We start from the raw sequence: 24402 nt of genomic DNA, 5'->3' as shown, positions 1-24402 counted from the left end.
TCATTGTACATCTATTTATTTGTAAAGCTCAATACGAAATATACAACAATTCAATCAAATATTTCTTTCATCTTTACATGGTATCAAAGCCTAAAAAGATCAACCCATTCTGTCATGGCCAACAACAACACCCCATCCATCCCCTCCTCTTATCTTCTTCACCCCTCAGATTCTCCTAGTTTAATTTGCGTCAATAGCCTTCTCACAAGCGACAACTACCCCAAATGGCAAAAAGCCATGATAAGAGCCCTTAATGCCAAGAACAAACTTGGTTTTGTCGATGGCACCCTCACACTTCCTTAACCGACCAAACCAGAATACACTCAATGGAACCAAACGAAGGATATGGTCCTTACCTGGATCCTCAACTCCATCAGTCCTTCTCTCGTCAATTCCCTCGAATATCATACAGATCTCCATGATGTTTGGCTCGACCTCTCTTCCCGTTTCTGTCATGGAAACAATGCCCGCATCTATCACCTAAAACGAGCCCTCTCCTCCCTGCAACAAACCACAAATTTTGTCCATGATTATTACAACCAAATCAAACAAATTTGGGATGAACTTGGTTATCTCCAAACCACAACTAACATCAAAGACCTGCAAAAACAGGTTGATGATGAACGTGTTTTCCAATTTCTTCTTGAGCTCAATGATTCCTTTGCTCCTCTTCGCACCCAAATCCTAGCCATGGATCCACTTCCCTCTATAAGCAAAGTCTTCTCAATCTTGTTTCAAGAAGAATAATAGAGACTCCTCAACCTTTAACCATCATCCTCTGAAACGATGGCAATGGCTACTCACACCACTACTCGCCCATGACCCCCTCTGAAATGCACAGCATGTGGCAAAGATGGCCACACTCGTGAACATTGCTGGACCATCATCTGGTACCCTCTAGGCCGAGCGCCTCGCACCAACAAATCGCGGCCGTCCATCTTAGGGCAACCTCCGTCGACTGCAAATATGGTCTCTCTCACTCCATCCACTTCAAGTCCGGTCCCTAGATTGTCAACGGAGTTTTATCAAAAGTTACTCAGCCTCCTCGCATCGTCGCAACCTCCAAATGATCCATCCCCTACAAATTTCGCTGGTAACCTCTTCTCCCCATCTGATTTCTCCTTCAATCGGCGCCTTCATTGAGTGGTGAACAGTGGTGCGAGCCACCACATCTGCCACCAACACGATGCTTTTGCCGATTTGAAGCCTCCTGCCTCCCCTCACCACATTCGGCTTCCAACAGGACAAGATATCCCAGCCGAAGGGCTGGGTTCTTACATTTTTTCTCCTTCTCTCAAATTGAACACATTTTCTATGTTCCACTTCTGTCCTTCAATTTACTCTCAGTTTTTCAAATTGCCCTTCATAATTCTTGTGTTATCTCTTTTTCCTCTAACACTTGTTTATTTCAGGATCCTCAATCGATGAAGCCGATTGGAGCGGGTGATCTATGCAACGGGCTCTACGTGTACTACCCCGACCCTCCTGTCATTTTGCTGCTCAATCTACTGCTAATAAGACCTTATGGCATCAACGTCTAGGACATCCCTCCAGTTTTACTATTCTCAGTATTTTTAATTCTCTTTGTACTCTTTCTGAATGTGATGTTTGTGCTCGTTCTAAGCATACAAGATTACCTTTTTCCAATTATGCCAATAAAAGTGATTCTCGTTTTAATCGTATCTTTTGTGATATTTGGGGTGGTTATCACACCGCATCTTTATGTGGTGCTCATTATTTTCTCACAATTATTGATGATTTTTCTCGCACCACATGAGTATATCTTATGCGTTTTAAATCTGAAGCTTACATCCATTTAATGCACTTCTTCGCTCTTGTCCACAATCAGTTTAACACCACAGTCAAAATTATTAGAACTGATAATGGACAAGAATTTCTTTCCCATCAATTTCAAACATACCTACATAATCACGGCATCATTCATGAACGTACCTGTGTCGAAACTCCTCAACAAAATGGCGTTGCGGAGCGCAAACACTGGCACCTTCTAAATGTTGCCCGCAGCCTTCGTTTTCAAGCATACTTACCTCTACCTTTTTGGGGTGATTGTGTCCTCACCGCAGCCTACCTCATCAATCGCACCCCTAGTCGCACTCTTCAAAATAAATCACCTTTTGAAGTTCTACTCAATAAACCTCCAAACTATGATCATCTTCGGGTATTCGGATGTCTTTGTTATGCACAAACCCTCAGTACTCATCGGGACAAATTTTCACCCCGTGCCACTAAATGTGTCTTTCTTGGCTACCCAAGCACACAAAGCTTACAAGCTCTACAACCTCAATACTAAATCTGCTTCTACTCTTGAGATGTTACCTTCTACGAACAAACATTCCATTTTCAAGATCTTCCTGACACTCCTTCCCTTCCCACTCCTATCATTCCTCTTCCCATCACTGAATCTATTATGTGTCCTTTTTCTGATTCCCCAACCTCTCCTAACTCTCCTAACTTTCCTGATTCCTCAACCCCTACGATCTTATCAAACACATCTCCACCAGCTCCTCGCCCTTGCCGCACCATTATTCGACCTGCCTACCTTTACGACTATATCCGTTACACCTTACATGCGGAGCCCACGGCATCTACACCTGCTTCACCGGCTTCAGGTACTGCTCACCCTTTGTTTGTTTTTCTTTCATATTCCCATTTTTTCCCCTCACATATTACTTATTTGACTGCTCTTACCTCCTGTACTGACCCCCATGCTATTCTGATGCTATCCACTACTCTCACTGGCGCGAGGCTATGTCTACTGAGCTTCGTGCTTTAGAGGATAATTCCACCTGGACTCTTGAGCCTCTTCCTCTTGGTAAGAAACCCATTGAGTACAAATGGGTTTTCAAAACCAAACTCAAAGCCGACGGATCCATCGAGAGGTACAAAGCTTGGCTCGTTGCCAAAGGATACACTCAAGTTGAAGGACTTGATTACCATGAGACTTTTGCTCCGGTCGCCAAAATGACCATGGTCCACTGCTTACTGGCAGTTGCAGCTACCAAAAATTGGATTATTCATCAGCTTGACGTCAACAATGCTTTCTTGCACGACGATCTTGATGAAGAAGTTTACATGACACCACCACCTGGATATTATCCTCTAGGGGAGACCCGTGTCTGTCGCCTCAGAAAATCCCTCTATGGCCTCAAACAAGCCTCCCGAAACTGATTTTTTAAACTAACCTCTGTGCTTCTTAATGCTGGTTTTCATCAGTCTCAGGCGGATCATTCTTTGTTCACTCTCATCACTTCCACCAACATCACTCTTGTCCTTGTTTACGTTGATGACATCCTAGTTGCTGGTAACGACATCTCTCAAATCGAGCTTTTTAAGAAAATTCTCTCCACTCACTTCAAGACAAAGGACCTTGGTTCCTTGAAGTACTTTCTTGGACTCGAAGTTGCTCATTCTCCCAAAGGCATATTTCTTAATCAGCGCAAATATGCTCTCGACAGTCTCTCTGACAGTGGACAACTTGGTGCACGGACTACTCTTTTTCCTATGGAGCAACATTTGAAGCTTAATACTCAAGATGGTGACCTTCTCCCTGATCCTGGCCTTTACCGTCGCCTTGTTGGCCGTCTCATTTATCTGACCATCACCAGACCAGACATTGTTTATGCAGTCAACATACTTAGTCAATTCATGCATGTTCCTCAGGTCCCCCACATGATTGCAGCTACCAGAGTTCTCCACTACATCAAAGGCTGCCCCGGCCAAGGCATCTTCTTTCCTTCATCCAACAGTACACATGTTACAGCTTATACAGATTCTAATTGGGTCAGCTGTCCCACCACCCGCCGCTCCACCACCGGCTACTTTATTCAGTTAGGTACCAGTCCGATCTCATGGCGCACCAAGAAGGAGAATACAGTTGCTCGCTCTTCCGCTGAAGCTGAATATCGAGCCATGGCCATCACAACCTGTGAACTCACTTGGTTAAAACAACTTCTCACTGATCTTGGTATCTCTCATCCCGAGCCATTCACTCTACATTGTGACAATCAATCTACACTATATATTGCACACAATCCTGTGTTTCATGAGCGTACCAAACACATTGAGATTGATTGTCATATTATTCATGACAAAATTCGCTCGAGCCTCCTCAAAGCTATCCACACTTCTTCCAGTGAGCAAGTTGCCGATATCTTCACCAAAGCTTTAGGACATGAACTTTTTCATCATTTTTCGCATAACTTGGGCATTACGGACCTCCATGCGCCAACTTGAGGGGGAGTATTGACAGATTTCTTACCATACATGCACAAATCAAGACTTTTACAAAATCTGTAATTAGATTGTTTTTAGAACTCAATCAAATATATTTTTCCATACATAGCTCATTGTACATCTATTTATTTGTAAAGTTCAATATGAAATATACAACAATTCAATCAAATATTTCTTTCTCTCTTTCATCTTTACAAAAGAGAAGAGCCTAAGCTTATGCTAGGGTGAGTTTAAGCAATGGCAGAAAGAGGGAGAAACAGAAGCAAGAGATTGAGAGTACTATCTAAAAGAGAAAAATGCAATTTGTAATTGGGGGTATTGCTGTATCAGGGGAGGAGGAGATGCATTGTTAACGGTAGTTTGGTCAATTGGAGTTACTTGATACCCTGGCAGTGTGTGGGGGTTTTTACTCATGCAGCCATATATTCTATACTTGCCAATGTGTAATCCAGATTGGACGATTTCAATATCTCTTTGATTTCAATTGCTTGTTGGGTTTGACTCATTGACTTTTTCCACCTTAAACGTCCATTAGATGTCCACCAATACGACATGGTGTTATTATTTTTTATGTTATTTTTATTTCTGACCCAAGGTATGGCCACCATTTGGCCGGTTTTACTTGAAATCACATATGCCATGCCATGCATGCCAAACGTTCTACTTGAAATCGTGCACCGTTTTATATGTACAGTGAACCAGAATCATTTTTGTTTGTGATGTATAGCGGGTTGTGGACAATTTCATGACCCATATGGATCAGATAAGGCCCGATCGAAAGCGGAGGTGATTCGAACCGTCAGAACTTAAAATAGATGTATCTCACAGACCAAAATGAGCTATCGAACATACCATATATGATTTTGGGTTACGACGAGCTATTTTAGCCACCTACCCATGCTAAATTTGCGAAATTCGATCAGATTGACTGTCAAATTCCTGTTTTAATTTCTTTTTTAATATTTATACTAAATTTTAGTTTCAGTATAACTCTTCATCCGTTGAGCTTTAGGAGTTGCGCCCAACATCAAAAGTGCTTAGAATAATTAGAGGAACATCATAATTCGGCCAAATAGGACAGTTACTATTTTTGGCCTGTGCACTTGTAGAGATCATGATTGTCTTTAAATAGTAAGTTTACTATTTATAGTAAGTCACAAATTCTAGGAGTTTTAATTGTAGTTTGATTCCGAAACTTCTTCCAAGACTTAGTATCCTTATTTAAAGGGATGTAAACTCGTTTATTCAATCATCAATCAAATTACAAATTTTATAGAATTTATTTTCTATTTTCCATACTTTTTTTCTGGTAAATTCAAGAAGTCTTTGTGAGGAATTCAGAGAAGCTCCGTGATTTTGGAGTAGTAATCCTTGAAGAAGACATTGACCGACCTAATCGCATTTATACCTACGTCAGTTTAGGTAGTCAGTTTAGGTAGTAAACTATTAGATTGACAGATATCTTAAGGGTCTTATTAAAAATAAATAAAAAATAAAAAATAAAAAAAGTGCCCACAAATCAGAGGTTAGTATTGCTCAACCAATCCGATTTTTATAATGTTTAAAGTTCACAATCATTAAGTTTAAGATTTTCAATGGCCGGCTGCTGGTTTTTGTAGTTTCCGCGGCAGTACGCAAAAAGAAAAATAAAAACCTATTTAATATAGAATTTACGTCTCAATGCTCTCTTTTTAAAAGTTTTCAATAAGGTACCTCAATAACGTAATCAATTATTACCAGGGTACCCTTCATTATATTTATTAACGCTAAACCGATAAGTAGATGGAAGCAAAGAGGCCTGTACCTCCGGTGAACCCGTAATATTTATGTGTAATCTATCCTACATCAAGTGAGTCAACTCAGGCTCAGGGCCAAAACATCATGTGGTCCACATATAAATCATGAATGGAGCTGAGTCCGTGTGCTTAACAGGGGTGACGCACCTAGTGATTAGGATGAATTTTACATAATCATTGCTGGGCACAAACTAGCCACCGATCTCTTTGCTCACACCATCTACCCATGTTTTTTTCTTCTAATAAGAATCAATTAGATTAATGATGTAGCTTTTTGAAAAGGTACCATAATCATGTAGTAAAAATTATACTTGACTTTCACACTGCTCGTGGGCGTGACCCAAAACCAGCAGATTAATGGGAAATTTAAATTAAGAAATACTATGAAACCCGTGCTCATGGGATATATATTGACATGTTTGGATTGTGTGGTAAGAAGGCAAGGGAAAGGACGCTTGTGACCATAAGTTAGCCAATTCGGCTTAGCACTGAAAAATATAAATAAAAATGCAGCCATAAAATAGAGAAATGACAAAAAGTAGAATATGGTATGACGATTTTATTTTGAAAAGTTGGGGACTAAAATTTCGGATACACTAAGAATAGTTTTATAAATAGGGGTATTTTGATAAACACCACCGAACTTACCTTCTAATGAATAAATAGAAGTATGATGACCTTGAAAAGGAAAAGGACAAAAAAACAAAAGGGAGACCAGACTTTCCAACGCGGTGTCCTCTGTAAACCCAAATGCAGGTTCCATGTTCCATTCAAAGAAAAGAAAATTTTGAAAATGATCCTGTTAATGAGAACTCACCACCCTTTGGAAGCAGGGATGATCGTGATGAGGTCGATCACTATCTTCCTCAACAATAACTACTTCGAATCTACCATGCTTCTCTGGACTCCTCACACAAACTTCTTGAATCCACGAGAAAAAAACAAGAAAATAGAAATGGTATTTATGAAAATTCGTAAATTGATTAATGTTTGAAATAAACGACTCTACAACCCTTTAAATAGGGATACCAAGCTTAGAAGAAGTTATGGAATTAAACTACAACTAAAACTCTTTAAATTTAATAACTTACTATAAATAGGAAATTTATTATATAGTAAGTGTCCTTTGCAGCGTAACCACGTTATTCTCCTAATTATTCTAAGCACTTTTCGTGTTGGATACACCTCCTAAAGCCCAATGGATGAAGAGTTACAATCAAATCAAAACTTATTAAAAATAATAAAAACGGAAATAAACATGGACTTCGACCGTGGAATCTCGTAAATTCGGCATGGGCAACCTGGCATAGCTGAGTTGGTTGTCTAAAGTAGCTCATTCTACCCCAAAATCATATATGGTATGTCAAGTAACTCATTCCGATATGTGATATATACCAGTTTTGAGGTAGGTTCTGGCTGTCTTGATGACTTCCGCCTCCAATTAGGCCTTCTCTGGTCCATCTTAGACATGAAAGTGTCCACGACCCGCTCTACATCACCTTTACTATTAGACTAATGACATCAAACTGAAAAGCTCCTTTAAAATAAAATCACTATTGTATTATTGCACTAATGACAGAGAATGTAACCGTCGATCAAGCACCAAAGTTCATAGCTATCTTGACCATGTTCTTCGTTCTCTATGCACCCAGTCAAAGATAATGTTTCTTCCCAATCTCTCTCTTCCTTCCCTAACCCAGAGTTGGATATCGGGATTAATGGTGGGTAGGATCCAGCTCAACCTGTTCGATCTCAAATCTATTTGATTTCGCGAACATGCATAGCTAGAAAATCATCCTAACCATCCAATTGGTGACTATGAAATGGATGGTTAAGGCTATCTGAATGGGAAAAATCACATGGTTACTATCACCTCCCCGGTGAGATTTTTTGGGTTATGTTCCATCCACAAGTGAGTCCACCATTTCCATAGTCTGATTGGCACACGTAAAGAAAGATGATCCGATGATCAGAATCGACCATGTTTTGTGTGCTACGCAAGACTCTGTGTTTCAACACTGAGGTCTTGGTTTCGGGTGCTTTTTTTTTTTTTTTCATTTTAAATCGGCAATCACCCACACACATTTCATGAGCACAAGAACCCATGACCTGAGTATTGAAATTCACAAATTAAGTCTACGACTGAGCCATGAGTAGGGACCCAAGGAGTGCTCATGTGGGGTGTGTGACAAAAACAAAATAAAATCAAAAGGACATTATAGGCGGTAAACAGTGCAATTCCTGAAAATTACAAACAAGCAACAGACACATGCAAAAAGAGAGAGGGGAGGGAACAATGGCATCAGCCCAATGAGCTAAAGAAGGAAGAAAGAGAGAGGGGAGGGAACAATGGCATCAGCCCAATGAGCTAAAGAAGGAAGACGGGTCTGGAGGCACTGAAACTGCAACCGCTCCTTCAAGCATTTGAGTCACCTTCTTCATGGAAGGCCTAAGGGTTGGCTCTTCCTGAATGCACCAAATCGCTACTTTCACCAATCTCTCTACCTTCTGTTTGTCTACCACCGCATCTTCGTCACTTTCCACTAACAAATTCAACTTCCCTTCTCTATAGCAATCATAAGCCCAATCAGACAGTATCTCTTCCTCTTCGCTTGCCGGCTTTGATTCGACGTTCTTCCTACAGCAAACAATCTCCAACAACACAATACCGAAGCTGTAGACATCGACCTTTGCCGTGATTGGCATGTTCATGAACCATTCGGGCGCCACATACCCTCTAGTCCCTCTGATGCCCGTACTTGTTCGGGTCTGATCCGTATTCAAAAGCTTTGCCAATCCAAAGTCAGAGATCCTTGCCCTCAAACAGTCATCTAGAAGTATGTTTTGAGGTTTTATATCGCAGTGTATGATTTGGGTGCTGCACTCCTCATGTAAGTACATGAGCCCTCTTGCGATCCCGAATGCAATCTGCACCCGTAGGTTCCATTTAGGTTTCGAGCCTCCAAAGAGGAAGCTTGATAAAGACCCATTACTCATGAACTCATAAACAAGAAGCCGGTGCGGCCCCTCATCACAGAATCCAAGCAGTTGCACTAGATTCTTGTGATGGGTCTGTCCAATTGCGGTCATTTCTGTCGTGAATTCATTCTCGCCCTCTTCAACCACCTTCTCTAGCTTCTTCACTGCAACGGAAGTTGTAGAATCATCAGGCATCATGAATGACCCTTTATAAACAGTCCCAAATGCACCATGACCCAGTTCTTCCTTGAACCTTCCGGTTGCTTCTTCGAGCTCTTTGTAAGTAAAACACCGTAGATTCTTTCCCAGCATGGTCAATTCTCGCTTAACGTCCCGAAGTTTTCTACGATGTAAGATGAAACCAAGCAATAGCATCACCAAAAAGAACGTGAAATTGAGAAACACAGAGCTGCCCAAAAGTACTGATCCTACAATGATCAAAGTCGACTGATCTTTCTTCCCTCTACCGATGCTTGTGGGTGGAAGAGCAGAATTATTTTTCGGTACTTTGATGAGAATCTTAGCTCCTACACTAGGGTCTTTCTTCCCATTTGAGAATGGAACCTTCTTCTTATAACAGCTTCCATCTTTATAAGAGGCCGCTATACATAAACAATCATTCAGGCAAAATTCTCGACATTTGTCTTCATTTATGTTAGTGTATCCATCATAGTCCGAATTCGGCCAATCCGTATTAAACAATGCCTTCATCTCAAACTGAAGCTTTTCTTTTGATATATCCTCATCGCAACTCTGCAGAGGGAAATCTGGCTTACACCCTTTGTATTCGTTGTTCGGATCCAGGAAAGAGTACCCAGGCGGGCATTGACAACTCGGCCTTTGATTCTCGTCCATCCAGCAGTAGCTATTAAACCCACAAGCTCCAGAACCCAACGTACCGAAATCGCTGGCACACATGTCCGGTGGCAAGAACCACACAACAGACCATGACATGGCCCATCTCCCATCGCTGAATTGGGTCTTTCGCCGGACGTATTGCCTGAACACTCCATCAAAATCTAATGTTGCTCTCTGATAGACTTCGGTTGTTGGAGCTTCAGTTGCTGGTGCAAGATCATACGAACCTCCATCTGTTAGCTTGATGTGAATGCGACCTGATGAATTAAAGACTAGCTCGAAACCCTTTCCATTCGTCATACTAGCCCAGTAAGAAGAGTAAACGACTTCTGTCGGGAGAGCAACGGGATAAAAAACTAAATTTCCATCGCTCTGAAGACTGAGTAAGAACCTTCCCCTCGAATAGTCCGTCTCAGTTAGACGGGAGGGAAGATTGCTGCCTAGTCTCAATATCTGTGTAGGCAAGATGGTGTCCGTCGGATTGTTGAAGCTCGCCCATATAATAGAATTCATGCTCATGAGCACGAAGTTTCCGCTGTCAAGCATTGCTGCAGATATAACGCTCTCACTGTTGTTGGAGTACTCGGCCTGCCACACCAGTTGGCGTTGATGATTGTTGAGAATGAGCTGACCGCTGGCCGTTAGCTCCACTCTCGATCCTTTCTGCACTAGATTGTCTCCATTTGCCGACCAAACTATTGTTTTTTCGGGTATTTTGTCGAACCAGATTGCTAGCAAGAAGAGATTTCTGTCTGGGAGAAGATAGAATCCGAAGGCAAATTCGCCGGAAGGCGAAAGCCATGACGGGTTTTCGTCGAGAGTGGAAAGAGAAGAGCCTAAGCTTATGTTAGGTTGAGTTTGAGCAATTGCAAAAGGAGGGAGAGAGAGAAGCAAGAGATAGAAACAATAAAAAAGACAAAATTGCATTTTCTAGTTGAGGGCTACTCGAATCAGAGAAGATAACTGAAAAAGCCAGCTAATACCAAGAGAAGGAGAGGGAAGATGTTCAGGGAGAAATTTGCGACTGTACGACCCATTTCCACTTCTTTTTACCCTGCAAGAATAAGCCTCATAAGTACGGACGGCTTCCCAAAGGTCGAAAATGCCCCTACTTTTCCTTCCGCAAGATGATCGGCTGGTACTCGAAGACGAGGCTGACGCTCCTCGAACTCGGAGTTGTACGAACGGTTCAAAAGATATCAAAGTTACATGGCCCCACGGTTATGTATTTATTATATCCCCAACGTTCATCCATATTTCGAGATCATTTCGGAGCATTGTAAAAAAAAAATCATACCCAAAGATCAACTGGACCACACCACGAAAAGCAGCGGTAAAATTGATTTTCACCGTTAAAACTTTTGCAGGGCCCACCATGACATTTATTTTCCATCATCTATTGATTGGTAGAAAAACAAATTTGATAATGATCCAAAACTTCTGTAACCTCTATAAGAGTATCAATTTTAGCCGCTGAATTCCCCGATGCCTTTTCCAGTGTGGTCCACTTGATAATTAGATCTGTCTTATTTTTCGTCTCAAGCCTTAATATGAGCTCGTCAAATAGATGGATGGTTTGGATATAACACAGACCTCATGATGGGACACACAAAAGCAACAAAAATTCAACGGCAAAAAGAAAAATGCCCTTACATTTTTATTTTATTTAAGGAGAACTTTTTCCCCGTTACATTTTTCTCTAATACATAATTATATAAATACATATATATATATATATATATATATATATATATATATAAGTATATAAAAATATTTTTCTATCATTTAATTCATTTCTTTGTCGATTAATTTAACAAGCATATCTCCTAAGCTAGAATGAGTTACTTAACGTACCACATATGATTTTGGGGCATGAGAAGCTAATTTAGCCAACCAACGTAGTTATTTTCCAAGATTCCATCGGGTCGATGGTCAAAAATCAATTTCATTCACCTTGCGGTCAATTTCATTCATTTTATTCACTTCGCGATCAATTCGCTTCACTTCACGGTCATTTCCATGCATTTTACGGTCATTTACAGCAATTTCGTTTAGATTCACGGTCATTTCCATGCACTTCACAGTCAATTCCCTTCACTTCATGGTCATTTCCATGCATTTCACAGTCATTTCACTTCACTTCACGGTCATTTCCATGCATTTCACGATCAATTCTGGCGATTCCATTTAGATTCACGGTCATTTCCATGCACTTCACGGTCAATTCCCTTCACGGTCATTTCCATGCATTTCACAATCATTTCTGGCGATTCCGTTTAGATTCACGGTCATTTCCATGCACCTCACAGTAAATTCCTTCACTTCACGGCCATTTACATGCATTTCACGGTCAATTCACTTCACTTCAGGGTCATTTCCATGCATTTCACGGTCATTTTCGGTGATTCCATTTAGATTCATGGTCATTTCCATGCACTTCACAATAAATTCCCTTCACTTCACAGTCATTTCCACTTATTTCACAGTCAATTCACTTCACTTCACGGTCATTTCCATTCATTTCACGGTCAATTCTGGAGATTCCATTTAGATTCACGGTCATTTCTACGCACTTCACAGTCAATTCCCTTCACTTCACGGTCATTTCCACGCATTTCACAATCAATTCGCTTCACTTTAGGGTCATTTCCATTAATTTCACGATCATTTCCGACAATTCCGTTTAGATTCACGATCATTTCCATGCACTTCATGGTAAATTCCCTTCACTTCACGGTCATTTCCATGCATTTCATAGTCAATTCACTTCACTTCATGGTCATTTCCATGCATTTCACGGTCATTTTCGGCGATTCCATTTAGATTCACGGTCATTTCCATGCACTTCACGGTAAATTCCCTTCACTTCATGGTCATTTCCACGCATTTCGCGGTCAATTCGCTTCACTTCACGATCATTTCCATTCATTTCACGGTCATTTCCAACGAGTCCATTTAGATTCACGATCATTTCCATGCACTTCATGGTCAAATCCCTTCACTTCACAATCATTTTCACACATTTCACGATCAATTCACTTCACTTCAGGGTCATTTCCATGCATTTCACGGTCATTTTCGGCGATTCCGTTTAGATTCACGGTCATTTCCATGCACTTCACGATAAATTCCCTTCACTTCACAGTCATTTCCACTTATTTCACGGTCAATTCACTTCACTTCACGGTCATTTCCATTCATTTCACGGTCAATTCCGGCGATACCATTTAGATTCACGGTCATTTCTACGCACTTCACAGTCAATTCCCTTCACTTCACGATCATTTCCACGCATTTCACAATCAATTCGCTTCACTTTAGGGTCATTTCCATTAATTTCACGGTCATTTTCGGCGATTCCGTTTAGATTCACGGTCATTTCCATGCACTTCACGGTAAATTCCCTTCACTTCATGGTCATTTCCATGCATTTCACAGTCAATTCACTTCACTTCATGGTCATTTCCATGCATTTCACGGTCATTTCCGGCGATTCTAATTAGATTCACAGTCATTTCCATGCACTTCACGGTAAATTCCCTTCACTTCACGGTCATTTCAAGGTCAATTCGCTTCACTTCACGGTCATTTCCATTCATTTCACGGTCATTTCCGACAATTCCATTTAGATTCACGATCATTTCCATGCACTTCATGGTCAAATCCCTTCACTTCATAGTCATTTTCACGCATTTCACGATCAATTCACTTCACTTCAGGGTCATTTCCATTCATTTCACAGTCATTTTCGGTGATTCTGTTTAGATTCACGGTCATTTCCATGCACTTCACGTTCAATTCCCTTCACTTCACGGTCATTTTCGGCGATTCCGTTTAGATTCACGGTCATTTCCATGCACTTCACGGTCAATTGCCTTCACTTCACGGTCATTTCCATGCACATCACGGTCAATTCCCTTCACTTCACGGTCATTTCCATGCATTTCACGATCATTTTCGGTGATTCCGTTTAGATTCACGGTCAATTCCCTTCACTTCACGGTCATTTCCATGCATTTCACGGTCATTTTCGACGATTCCGTTTAGATTCACGGTCATTTCCATGCACTTCACGGTCAATTCCCTTCACTTCACGGTCATTTCCACGCATTTCACGGTCAATTCGCTTCACTTCATGGTCATTTCCATGCATTTCACGATCATTTCCGGTGATTCCGTTTAGATTCACAGTCATTTCCATGCACTTCACGGTCAATTCCCTTCACTTCATGGTCATTTCCACGCATTTCACGGTCATTTCGCTTCACTTCACGGTCATTTCCATTCATTTCACGGTCATTTCCAGTGATTCCGTTTAGATTCACGGTCATTTCCATGCACTTCACGGTCAATTGCCTTCACTTCACGGTCATTTCCACGCATTTCACGGTCAATTCGCTTCACTTCATGGTCATTTCCATGCATTTCATAGTCATTTTCGGTAATTCCGTTTAGATTCACGGTCTGTAACGTCTCAGAAAAATCCTTATAAAGACCCAAGTACCACCTCTAGTAGAAATCACAAATGACCAAATCCTTTTAAAAAAATTAGACGAGAATTAACTAAGTGTTAAACTAGGTTACCTGTGAAATTAGTACTAATCACTTTAAATACGATCCGTAAGACCTAAAACGAGTAAAACCATTAACTCTACATTACCTTAAAACTTAGGATCCATCTCAAAACCCAATTGCTCTTAGGAGCACTTTGAAACTCCGTATCGGACCTGGACCACGCGTCGAAGGTCCGATTACCCTGAAACTATACGGTTATGACCGCTTTGTTGGACTTGACTACCACCTCGGAAATCAAGTCCAGATAGTATCCCGAAACGCACAACTTAAGCCCGGAGCAAAGTGTGTAAGAAACGCGAATATATTTAGGAAATGAACTAAAACTTAAGTGAATTGAGTCGTTCACTTACAGTCCGAATCTAAGGATTCAGACCATCTGTTTCTGACCCAATTACACCCTCAGATCAGGAAAAATTTCCAACACATGTCAGTGTACTTGTGACCCTAATCGAGTGCCGGTGACCGTCGAACTGAAACTGGTCCTCCGCGGTCGATCTGTAAATCCGATCGGACCGAAAACTTAACCTGACTTAGATCTAACGTCAGGAAGCTTAAGTCCGACTGCATGTGGAAAAGGGACCTCCAGATGTGCTCCGTTGGATCGGAACAATCACTATTTGGTTATAACCTAAGTATACCATGCCCCTGGGGCCATTCCCATCTGTTCTGGGCCTATATAAGGGCCTTAAACCCTTTCTCTCTCATTCCATATGAATTTGAAACCCTAGGTGAGAGAAGAGAAAAGAAAGAGAAGGAAAGAGAGAGAAAGTGTGAGGGAAAGCTAAGGTTTGCTGCAGAAATTCTCTCATGCCACTCTACGTATCGTATCACTGCTACCATATCGCTACACCAGCGATTTTGGTTCCGTTTTCGGGTAAGAAATCCTAACCCTAACCTATTTTAGGGTTTCAAGTAGAGTAAAGGATAAAATAATAATCTATTTCATACTGTAGGTTGCAGTTGTGCCGTAGACAATGAGTTAGAGAACGAACTTAGTTCGTTACGTGTCTACAAGCGTAAGGTACAAACTATAAATGTTTAGATTATGATTTTCAAGGCTTTTAATGTCAGCAATGATTTATGTCTGACTTGATTACTATCACATATGCTAGATACGATATTTTTCATAAATTACACATATATGTAAACTATGTTGGTTTTAAATACATTCCATGTGTTTGTTGAAATGTTTGAATGCATGTGGAATTATGATTCATGTTTGATACGATTGTCGTTAGAGAATTCATGATTATTGTTGATATGACAACTTCTATGTAGAAGGATTTGCTATGATATGCATTTTAAACTAATTAAGTGCATGTGTGTAATATGTGTAGTATAAGTGTTTAATAACATGTCTGAATGAGAAAACGCTTGTTTAAATACATGTATGGATGGTGTTGAGATAGGATTCTCAATCCTCTTAACTATGGATATAGTACCATTTCTATAACCTATCTTACTATTATGTGTTGTATAAATAAAATGTATGTGTATGATAATATGTGTAATATGTGTGTGATTAAATTGCTCAAGTAAGATTTATATCTGATTTCGGTTGGCACATGCGGTTTTGGACTGGTACATATGAATGCCTAATGTACATGAAATGTGTTTGGGGCTACGACGTAGTCCAGGCGATCGGTAATGATTTTTGAGTTAGTGGCCGAGGTTGTTTCGCCACACCAGACACGTTCGAGGAATCCGAGTCATACGCTGCTAGTCGACAGTAGTTAGGCCACGCAGAGTGCTTATGCGCTCCATGTCAATCGGCTCGACGTATGCTCGTACCAGTCGAGCTTGTCGAGTAACCCGATTGGCCCGATGAATGTTCACCATGTATGGACGTTACTGCTTAAATCTAAGGTACCAAACTCACTAGTGGAAAATCCGTTTAACTTTGGTACCTCGATCTGCTAAGACTCATGAGCCGGGCATGGTGGTATGGGATACCATGATCGTGCTGTCGGCCTACGCTAGGGTGACGAGCCTCCCCATAGTAAACAGTTAGCAACCCAAAGTCGTGAGCCGAATACGGTGATATGGGACACTGTATTCGAGCTGTCAGCCTATGATCAGGTGACGAGCCCGTAGTGACCTCGAGTGTACACTAGAAACTACGTTGAGGTGACGAGCCTTTCCGTAGTAAACTAGAGTATAAACCAGGCCTGGGCTGAGGTGACGAGTCTCTCCATAGCAGCTTGGAAACTGTCTATCGTATGTGACTGTTAGGATTGACGACCTTAGATGAATCAATGTTTGAGTATATGATATAAAGGGAGATGCCTTAGCTTTCCAATCCTTCTGTATGAAAAGGTCTAATAAGAACTCGGTAATCATGCTTATGCACCGCATTGCATATACCTTTAGCGTTGGTGTTAAGCACAGAGGAAGAAGTGAATGCCGCGACCGTAAGAGGAAGATCATAGAGGGAGTGCAGGTGAGGATATACATCATTAATACATATCATTTTTGCATTAACCAGAGGTACTTAGGGATGCTTGATTATATTACTTTATCATTACTGCTTGATTAAATTGATAACATGTTAACCTTTGCCTTATAGCTCTACTGAGTTGATCACTCACTCCCACGTTCTGGGACGGTGTTTTAAACACCAACCAGACTCTATCTTAGAAGCAGGTGATGGCGATGCTTATGAGGAAGAGCCGGACTATTACGATGATGAGGAGGGGTTTTCCTATATGCAACTCTCTAGCGAGTCTATGTAGACCTGGAGTCGCGCTGACGGGGCTATAGGGTTTTGGATAGAGAACATTACACATTCTGATTTTGTATATTTTGAATTAAACTTGTAATTATTTAACCTAGAGACATTTATACTCTGAGGGCTTGCTGTTACTTTTGTACAGTTTATATACACATCACAGTTTTCCGCTAGCGTACTTTAATTACATCTGAAGTATGATATGTTGTTTTGGTATAATCTCATTCATGTTTAAGGCACTAATATGGACAACATTTAATTATCATTATCTATGTTGCATAAGTGATGCGTTGGAACTCGGAAGTAGAGTTTATGCTCGACCCCCGATTTTCAGGGCGTTACACGGTCATTTCCATGCACTTCACGGTCAATTCCCTTCACTTCACAGTCATTTCCACTCATTTCACGGTCAATTCGCTTCATTACACGGTCATTTCCATGCATTTCACGGTCATTTCCGATGATTCCGTTTAGATTCACGGCCATTTCCATGCACTTCACGGTCAATTGCCTTCACTTCACGGTCATTTCCATGCACTTCACGGTCAATTGCCTTCACTTCACGGTCATTTCCATCCACTTCACGGTCAATTCGCATAGAAATGACCGTGTAGTGAAGGGAATTGACTGTGAAGTGCCTGGAAATGACCATGAAGTGAAGGCAATTGACCGTGAAGTGCATGGAAATGACCGTGAATCTAAACGGAATTGTCGAAAATGACCATGAAATGCATGGAAATGACTGTGTAGTGAAGCGAATTGACCATGAAATGCGTGGAATTGAAGTGAACGGAATTGACTATGAAGCGCATGGAAATGACCGTGAATCTAAACGGAATACCAGAATTGATCGTGAAACGCATAGAAATGACCGTAAAGTGAAGCAAAATGACCGTGAAATGCATGGAAATGACCGTGAAATGCATGAAAATGATCGTGAAGTGAAGCGAATTGACCATGAAATGCGTGGAAATGATCGTGAAGTGAAGGGAATTGACCATGAAGTGCATGGAAATGACTGTGAATCTAAATGGAATCGCCGGAAATGACCGTAAAATGAATGGAAATGACCATGAAGTGAAGCGAATTGACCGTGAAATGCATGGAAATGACAACGAAGTGAAGGGAATCTACCGTGAAGTGCATGGAAATGACCGTGAATCTAAACGGAATCGCCGAAAATGGCCATGAAATGCATGGAAATGACCCTAAAGTGAAGCGAATTGACCGTGAAATGTGTGGAAATGACTGTGAAGTGAAGGGAATTGACCGTGAAGTGCATGGAAGTGACCGTGAATCTAAATGGAACCGCCGAAAATGACCATGAAGTGAAGCGAATTGATCGTGAAATGCATCGAAATGACCGTGAAGTGAAGGGAATTGACCGTGAAGTGCATGGAAATGACCGTGAATCAACACGGAATTGGCGGGAATGACCATGAAATGCGCAAAAATGACCATGAAGTGAAGCGAATCGACCGTGAAATGCATGGAAATAACCGTGAATCAACATGGAATTGGCAGGAATGACCGTGAAATGCGTGGAAATGACCCTGAAGTGAAGCGAATTGACCGTGAAATGTGTGGAAATGACCGTGAAGTGAAGGGAATTGACCGTGAAGTGCATGGAAATGACCGTGAAATGAATGGAAATGACCGTGAAGTGAAGCGAATTGACCGTGAAATGCATGGAAATGACCGTGAAGTGAAGGGAATTTACCGTGAAGTGCATGGAAATGACCGTGAATCTAAACGGAATCGCCGAAAATGATCGTGAAATGCATGGAAATGACCCTGAAGTGAAGCGAATTGACCGTGAAATGCATGGAAATGACCGTGAAGTGAAGGGAATTTACCGTGAAGTTCATGGAAATGACCGTGAATCTAAATGGAATCGCCGAAAATGACCATGAAATGCATGAAAATGACCCTGAAGTGAAGCGAATTGACCGTGAAATGCATGGAAATGACCATGAAGTGAAGGGAATTGACCGTGAAGTGCATGGAAATGACCGTGAATCTAAACAGAATCGCCGGAATTGATCTTGAAATGCATGGAAATGACCGTGAAGTAAAGCTAAAATGACCATGAAATGCATAGAAATGACTGTGAAGTGAAGGGAATTGACCGTGAAGTGCATGGAAATGACCATGGATCTAAATGGAAACGCCGGAAATGACCATGAAATACATGGAAATGACCGTGAAGTGAAGCGAATTGACCGCAAAGTGAATAAAATGAATGAAATTGATCGCACGGTGAATGAAATGGATTTTTGACCATCGACCCAATGGAATCTTGGAAAATAACTACGTTGGTCGGCTAAATTAGCTTCTCCTACCCCAAAATCATATGTGGTAAGTTAAGTAACTCATTCTAGTTTAGGAGATATGCTTGTTAAATAAATAGACAAAGAAATGAATTAAAAGATAGAAAAATATTTTTATATACTTATTATAGATATTTACATAATTATGTATCAGAGAAAAATGTAAAGGAGGAAAAAGTTCTCCTTGTAGGAAAAAAATAAATAAATAAATTTTTAAAAAAAATCTGCCAGACTGGCACAGCAGCAGTCTGGCTTCTTCTTCTGTTTTTTTCTGTAGATGTTTTGTTGCTTTTGTGGGTCCCATCATAAGGTCTCTGTTATATCCAAACCGTCCATCTATTTTGCCCGCTCATATTAAAGCTTGAGACAAAAAAGAAGACAGATCTAACTATCAAGTGGATGACACTGTAAAAAGCAGTGAACATCTACCATTGAAACCCTTTTAGGGGTTACAGAAGTTTTGGATCATTATGAAATTTGTTTTTCCTCTTCATCCAGGTCTTTGTGACCTTATGAATAGATTGGATGGAAAATAAATGTTATGGAAGGCCCTACAAAAGTTTTAACGGTGAAAATCAATTTTCACCGGTGCTCTTTGTGGTGTGGTGCAGTTGATCTTTGGGTTTGATTTTTTTTTTTTTTTTTCTTTTTTGATAATGCTCCGAAATTATCTCAAAATATGGATGAACGTTGTGGATATAATAAATACATAACTGTGGGAGTTCGAGGATCGTCAGCGCTCGTCTTCGATCACCAGCCGATCCTGTTGCCGAAGGAAAAGCAGGGGCATTTTCGACCTTTGGGAAGCCGTCCGTACGTACGGGGCTTATTCTTGCAAGGTAAAAAGAAGTAGGCTTACAAATGTAAATGGGCCATAAATGGGTCGTACAGTCGCAAATTTCTCGTTCAGGTGGAGTTATTTGATACTCTGGCCGCATAGAGGTTTATGCTCATGCAGTCATAGGTTCAACGCTTGCCAATATATTCAATTGCTAGTTGGGTTTGACTCATTGACTCCTTACCCCTTAAACGTCCAATACGTCCACTAAAACGCCGGCATTGTTATCATTTTTTATGTTATTTTTAATTATGACCCTAGGCAGGGCCACCGTTTGGACGGTTTTCCTTGAAGCTATGTGTGCAGCGTCCAAATAGACTCTCCAAAATACACAAGGGTTAGGGAAGATGAGCCAAACAACAAGATTCAATGACCAAACTTAACTACTTAAAATAATACTTGTCAACAAACCTACAAATCTTGACTATGAATATAGATCTTGTCCACAGACCTGCCGACCCCGATCTTATATAGTGATCTCAAGGACAGATACTGCCAACCTCGACTTTATATGGCAACCTCAAAGTTGGATGCGAACCACGACTTTGGACAACGACTACGACCTAGAACATCTCCTTCGACCTCGGAAGACGACCTTGCTCTCGGATGTCGACCGCGGGCATAGAACGGAAATATTCAGAGAAAATCTTACGCCGTATGTGAGAAGGGTTTTTTTGCGAAGACTTGGCTGAAGATCACGCTAATCGAAGCATAATCAGAGACATTCGAAAGTAAAATCCAATTCCAATATGGATCCCTCTAGTGTATCCAGCAAATTGATTCACTCAAATACGCAGACTGCCAAGAAATCCTATAAGTACACCCCCTGTCGTGGGTAAAAGGTACGCGCAACTATCCAAATTTTACTATGCCTATTGTGAGTCATACACCTTACTTAGGTATCGGAGAGTTCTCGGCCACAACCAACGCCCCCAGTATCTCATTCTTCTCCATTAACATGCATATGTCATGGATTCTATGGAGCTATCATAATATATTTGTTTTATCAAAGCTATACTTCCATTTTGACCTATTATTCCAAGACCAATGCAAAAAGCAATGAGGATTGAAAGTCTACCATTGAAAACTTTGGAGTCATGGAAATTTTGAATCAAGCTGACATGTATGTTTTCCCTTCCTCCGGGCCTATGTGACCTCGTGAACAAGTTGTGTGACAAATAAACATCACAGCAGGCTTTAAAAAGTTTTCAACAATAAGAGTTTAATCCCATTACTTTATGTGATGTGATTTACTTGAGCCTTCTGCTTTTTAAGATCAGGCCCTAAAATAATATGTTAAAATAGATTTATGGAGTGGATAAAACAGAGCCTCTAACAAGACTGTCCGTTTCTAGGTAGAGGTTGTACCCAATCCTCCTCCCCAAATGTTTTGCTCTTCGTCAGTGTCGTCCGGACTCTAAGGGAGCCAAATTTTCTTTTAGAAATACTGTAATATTCCGCTAGACCAGTTGCATACACTGCATAAAGTAATTCAAACTAAACCGTCCAAAACTATGTGCACCATCTTAGAAGTACAGTGAACCAAAAATTAATTTTGTTTGCATAATAACTATTAGATGGATGGATATATATATATATATATATATATATATATATATTTTAAAGGCCCATGAATAAGAGGTTACCATTGATCAACCAATCTGATTTTAGAATGTACACATTCACAATTTCTAAGTGCCCGCACTAGTCTGATTTTCCAATCTACAAGCTCACAATTTATCAGCGCCTGCACTTCATAGGACGCACCGCGATTATTAAAATAACCCTCGTTTTATTTCCAAGACTCAACTGCCGGCTGATTTTTATATCGTCGGAGGAAAGGAATTAATTAATAAAAAAGTGAATTTTATAAATAAATAAATAATACCTGCTTAATATTGAATTTATACTCAGGCATGCTTTTCAAAAAGTGTATAATAAGTCATTATCCTTAGAGTAGCTTCCTTATATTTATTGAGGGTTTATGACTCACGTAGGCACACCATGATGCTTACATGAAAACCACTCCATCACCGATTGAGTCAGCTTATGCAAAGGCTAGGCCCAAAAAAAAAAAGACAATCCCATCCATGATTTATGGTGTAGTACATTATGAGAAATAATGTAGAGGGTAACAATCATCCTCCAAATTGTTTTTCTTGACATGGCCAAACTCAATTATAAATAGAGTTGAATTTTGAATACTGAATATAAATTTTAGTGTGGCATATCATGGTTGGAGTGAATTTCATATGATCATCATGGACGGCCCTATAAAAATTAAGGGTAAATGCACCTTGCTCTCTTCCTCTTAATTGTTTCCTTTAGTGTGGCCCACCTAAATCATGAGCCAACCTGTTTATCATGATAGATGTCATATGCACGTCACAATGGACCCCATAAAAAATCAATGTTCCCTTTTTCAACTTTCTTCTATTTTCTTTATAATAATTGGGGTGGCATGCCCACCGTTAATTTATTTTTTTTTCAGGGTCCACCGTTATATGTATGTGAAATCCACTTTCACAATTAGATACTTGTAATCCCAACTTCGTTCTAGTGCCAAAAAGATCAGGCTAACTTGTAATTTATTTGGGCCACACCAAAGTAAATAATTAATAAAGACGTTCACCATTAATTTTAATAGGGCCCACCATGATGATTATATGAAATCCACTCCTATCACTTAGATGTTACACCAAAATATAGGCCTGGGCCTAAAAATCAAACTTATCCATTATTCATGTGGGCATACCAACGAAACAGTTTGGTGGGCAAGTGCAGCCTGTACACTGTTTTCAATGGTCTGTTCCACCTGAATCATGTTTTAAGCACTGGCCCTATTAGGGGTAAGTTACCTGGTGGTTGCAATGGACTTTGCATAAACATCATAGTGGGGCCCACTCTTGCCGCCGCCCCTTAACTCGCAAGGCCAGCCCCAACCACTGTGTAAATTTAAGGGAAGATACTTTAATGATAATTACTTACAACGATGAGGTAGTTTTTCTTAAACCTTTATATATATATATATATGGTAATGTAAATTCTATATTAAGCAGTACTTTTTGTAAAATTCTCTAAAAACAGTGTCATGAAAAAATTTACAAAAATATCATGCAAGAGCAAGAAATAATTACTAAAATGTCATTAAGGGCGAGGAGTTTCGAACTCTTTTTTATGTTTGCTTGACATGGATGTAATCTTTCACCCTCCACGATTCAAGAAAGGTGAACGCATTTTAACCTCATGCCCACAAACTACCCTCCCTTTTCAGTACTATGTACAAAAGTTATGTGATGCTTGATTTAAAATTTATACGGTTTTACTTGGGATCATGGATGCCACGTGTCCTAAAGATATATGAAAGGTGGGCAATTATTACATGTAAACCAAGCCAACTCGCTACACCTTATGGTTCAAGGCTCATGATGTGTATGAATGGCAACTCCCACTTTATGGCATTTGGCGATCTTCCCTCGGTTGTCAATATGATTTGATCCATGGGCTGCCACCCTAAACTCTAACCTTATGGGGTCCACTTTGTTGTTTGTGAGAAATCCAACCTCATTTGTTTTGCCTGCTCATTTTAGGATACATGACAAAAAATATAGGCAGATAAAAATCTCAAAGTGGGCCCAGCAATGGTATAGTGGCTGTTTAATCCTCACCATTTCATGGTGGGCGTTTAGTCCTCGCCATTTTATGTCGTTTGGCCCATTTGAGCTTGGTATGGGCCTATCTTTTAGGCCCATGCAATAAAATGAGTCGGGTCTGGTGTACTGCCTCCTGACAGCGCTTCGTTACCCGGACCTCACTTAATCCGGACTTGCGTTGGGTGCCACCACGCCTGTCCCGAGCTCGGTGGGCCTATGAGGGGCCAGTGTGATGTATGTGCTTTATCCACACCGTTCACCATTTTTCCATATCATTGTAAGGTATAAGTCCAAAAAGAGGCGGATCAAAATCTAAAGTGAACCACAGTGAGGATTAAATGCCTACGGTTGAAAACTACGTACGGGGGCAGAGAAGTTTTGGATCAAGCTG

General features: G+C 40.6%; 2 protein-coding genes across 2 annotated transcripts; one reads left to right on the top strand and one right to left on the bottom strand.

Annotated features, from left to right (window-relative positions):
- Positions 1–2769: 2769 nt before the first annotated feature.
- Positions 2770–7712, top strand: LOC131223956 (uncharacterized mitochondrial protein AtMg00810-like). Its single transcript, XM_058219553.1, has 3 exons — positions 2770–3135; positions 3235–3985; positions 7630–7712. Exons 1-3 carry the CDS (start codon positions 2770–2772, stop codon positions 7710–7712), a joined length of 1200 nt encoding a protein of 399 aa, XP_058075536.1.
- Positions 7713–8405: 693 nt separating this feature from the next.
- LOC131223955 (G-type lectin S-receptor-like serine/threonine-protein kinase LECRK3) lies at positions 8406–10814 on the bottom strand. The gene has a single exon (XM_058219552.1). It carries the CDS (start codon positions 10812–10814, stop codon positions 8406–8408), a length of 2409 nt encoding a protein of 802 aa, XP_058075535.1.
- Positions 10815–24402: the final 13588 nt, after the last annotated feature.

The sequence above is a fragment of the Magnolia sinica genome, chromosome 13 (assembly GCF_029962835.1).
Source record: "Magnolia sinica isolate HGM2019 chromosome 13, MsV1, whole genome shotgun sequence".
In the NCBI taxonomy this organism is placed as follows: Eukaryota; Viridiplantae; Streptophyta; class Magnoliopsida; order Magnoliales; family Magnoliaceae; genus Magnolia; species Magnolia sinica.
This window is presented reverse-complemented; position numbering and strand designations above follow the sequence as displayed.

What these genes read in the sequence shown, in the direction of transcription:
- LOC131223955 (XM_058219552.1), bottom strand. Translation starts at nt 10,814, where the DNA reads ATGCAATTTTGTCTTTTTTATTGTTTCTATCTCTTGCTTCTCTCTCTC.
- LOC131223956 (XM_058219553.1), top strand. Translation starts at nt 2,770, where the DNA reads ATGTCTACTGAGCTTCGTGCTTTAGAGGATAATTCCACCTGGACTCTT. An exon ending in ATCCTCTAGGGGAGACCCGT is followed by an intron (nt 3,136 to 3,234) that starts GTCTGTCGCCTC and finishes GGTTTTCATCAG; the next exon opens with TCTCAGGCGGATCATTCTTT. An exon ending in ACAACTTCTCACTGATCTTG is followed by an intron (nt 3,986 to 7,629) that starts GTATCTCTCATC and finishes CACTAATGACAG; the next exon opens with AGAATGTAACCGTCGATCAA.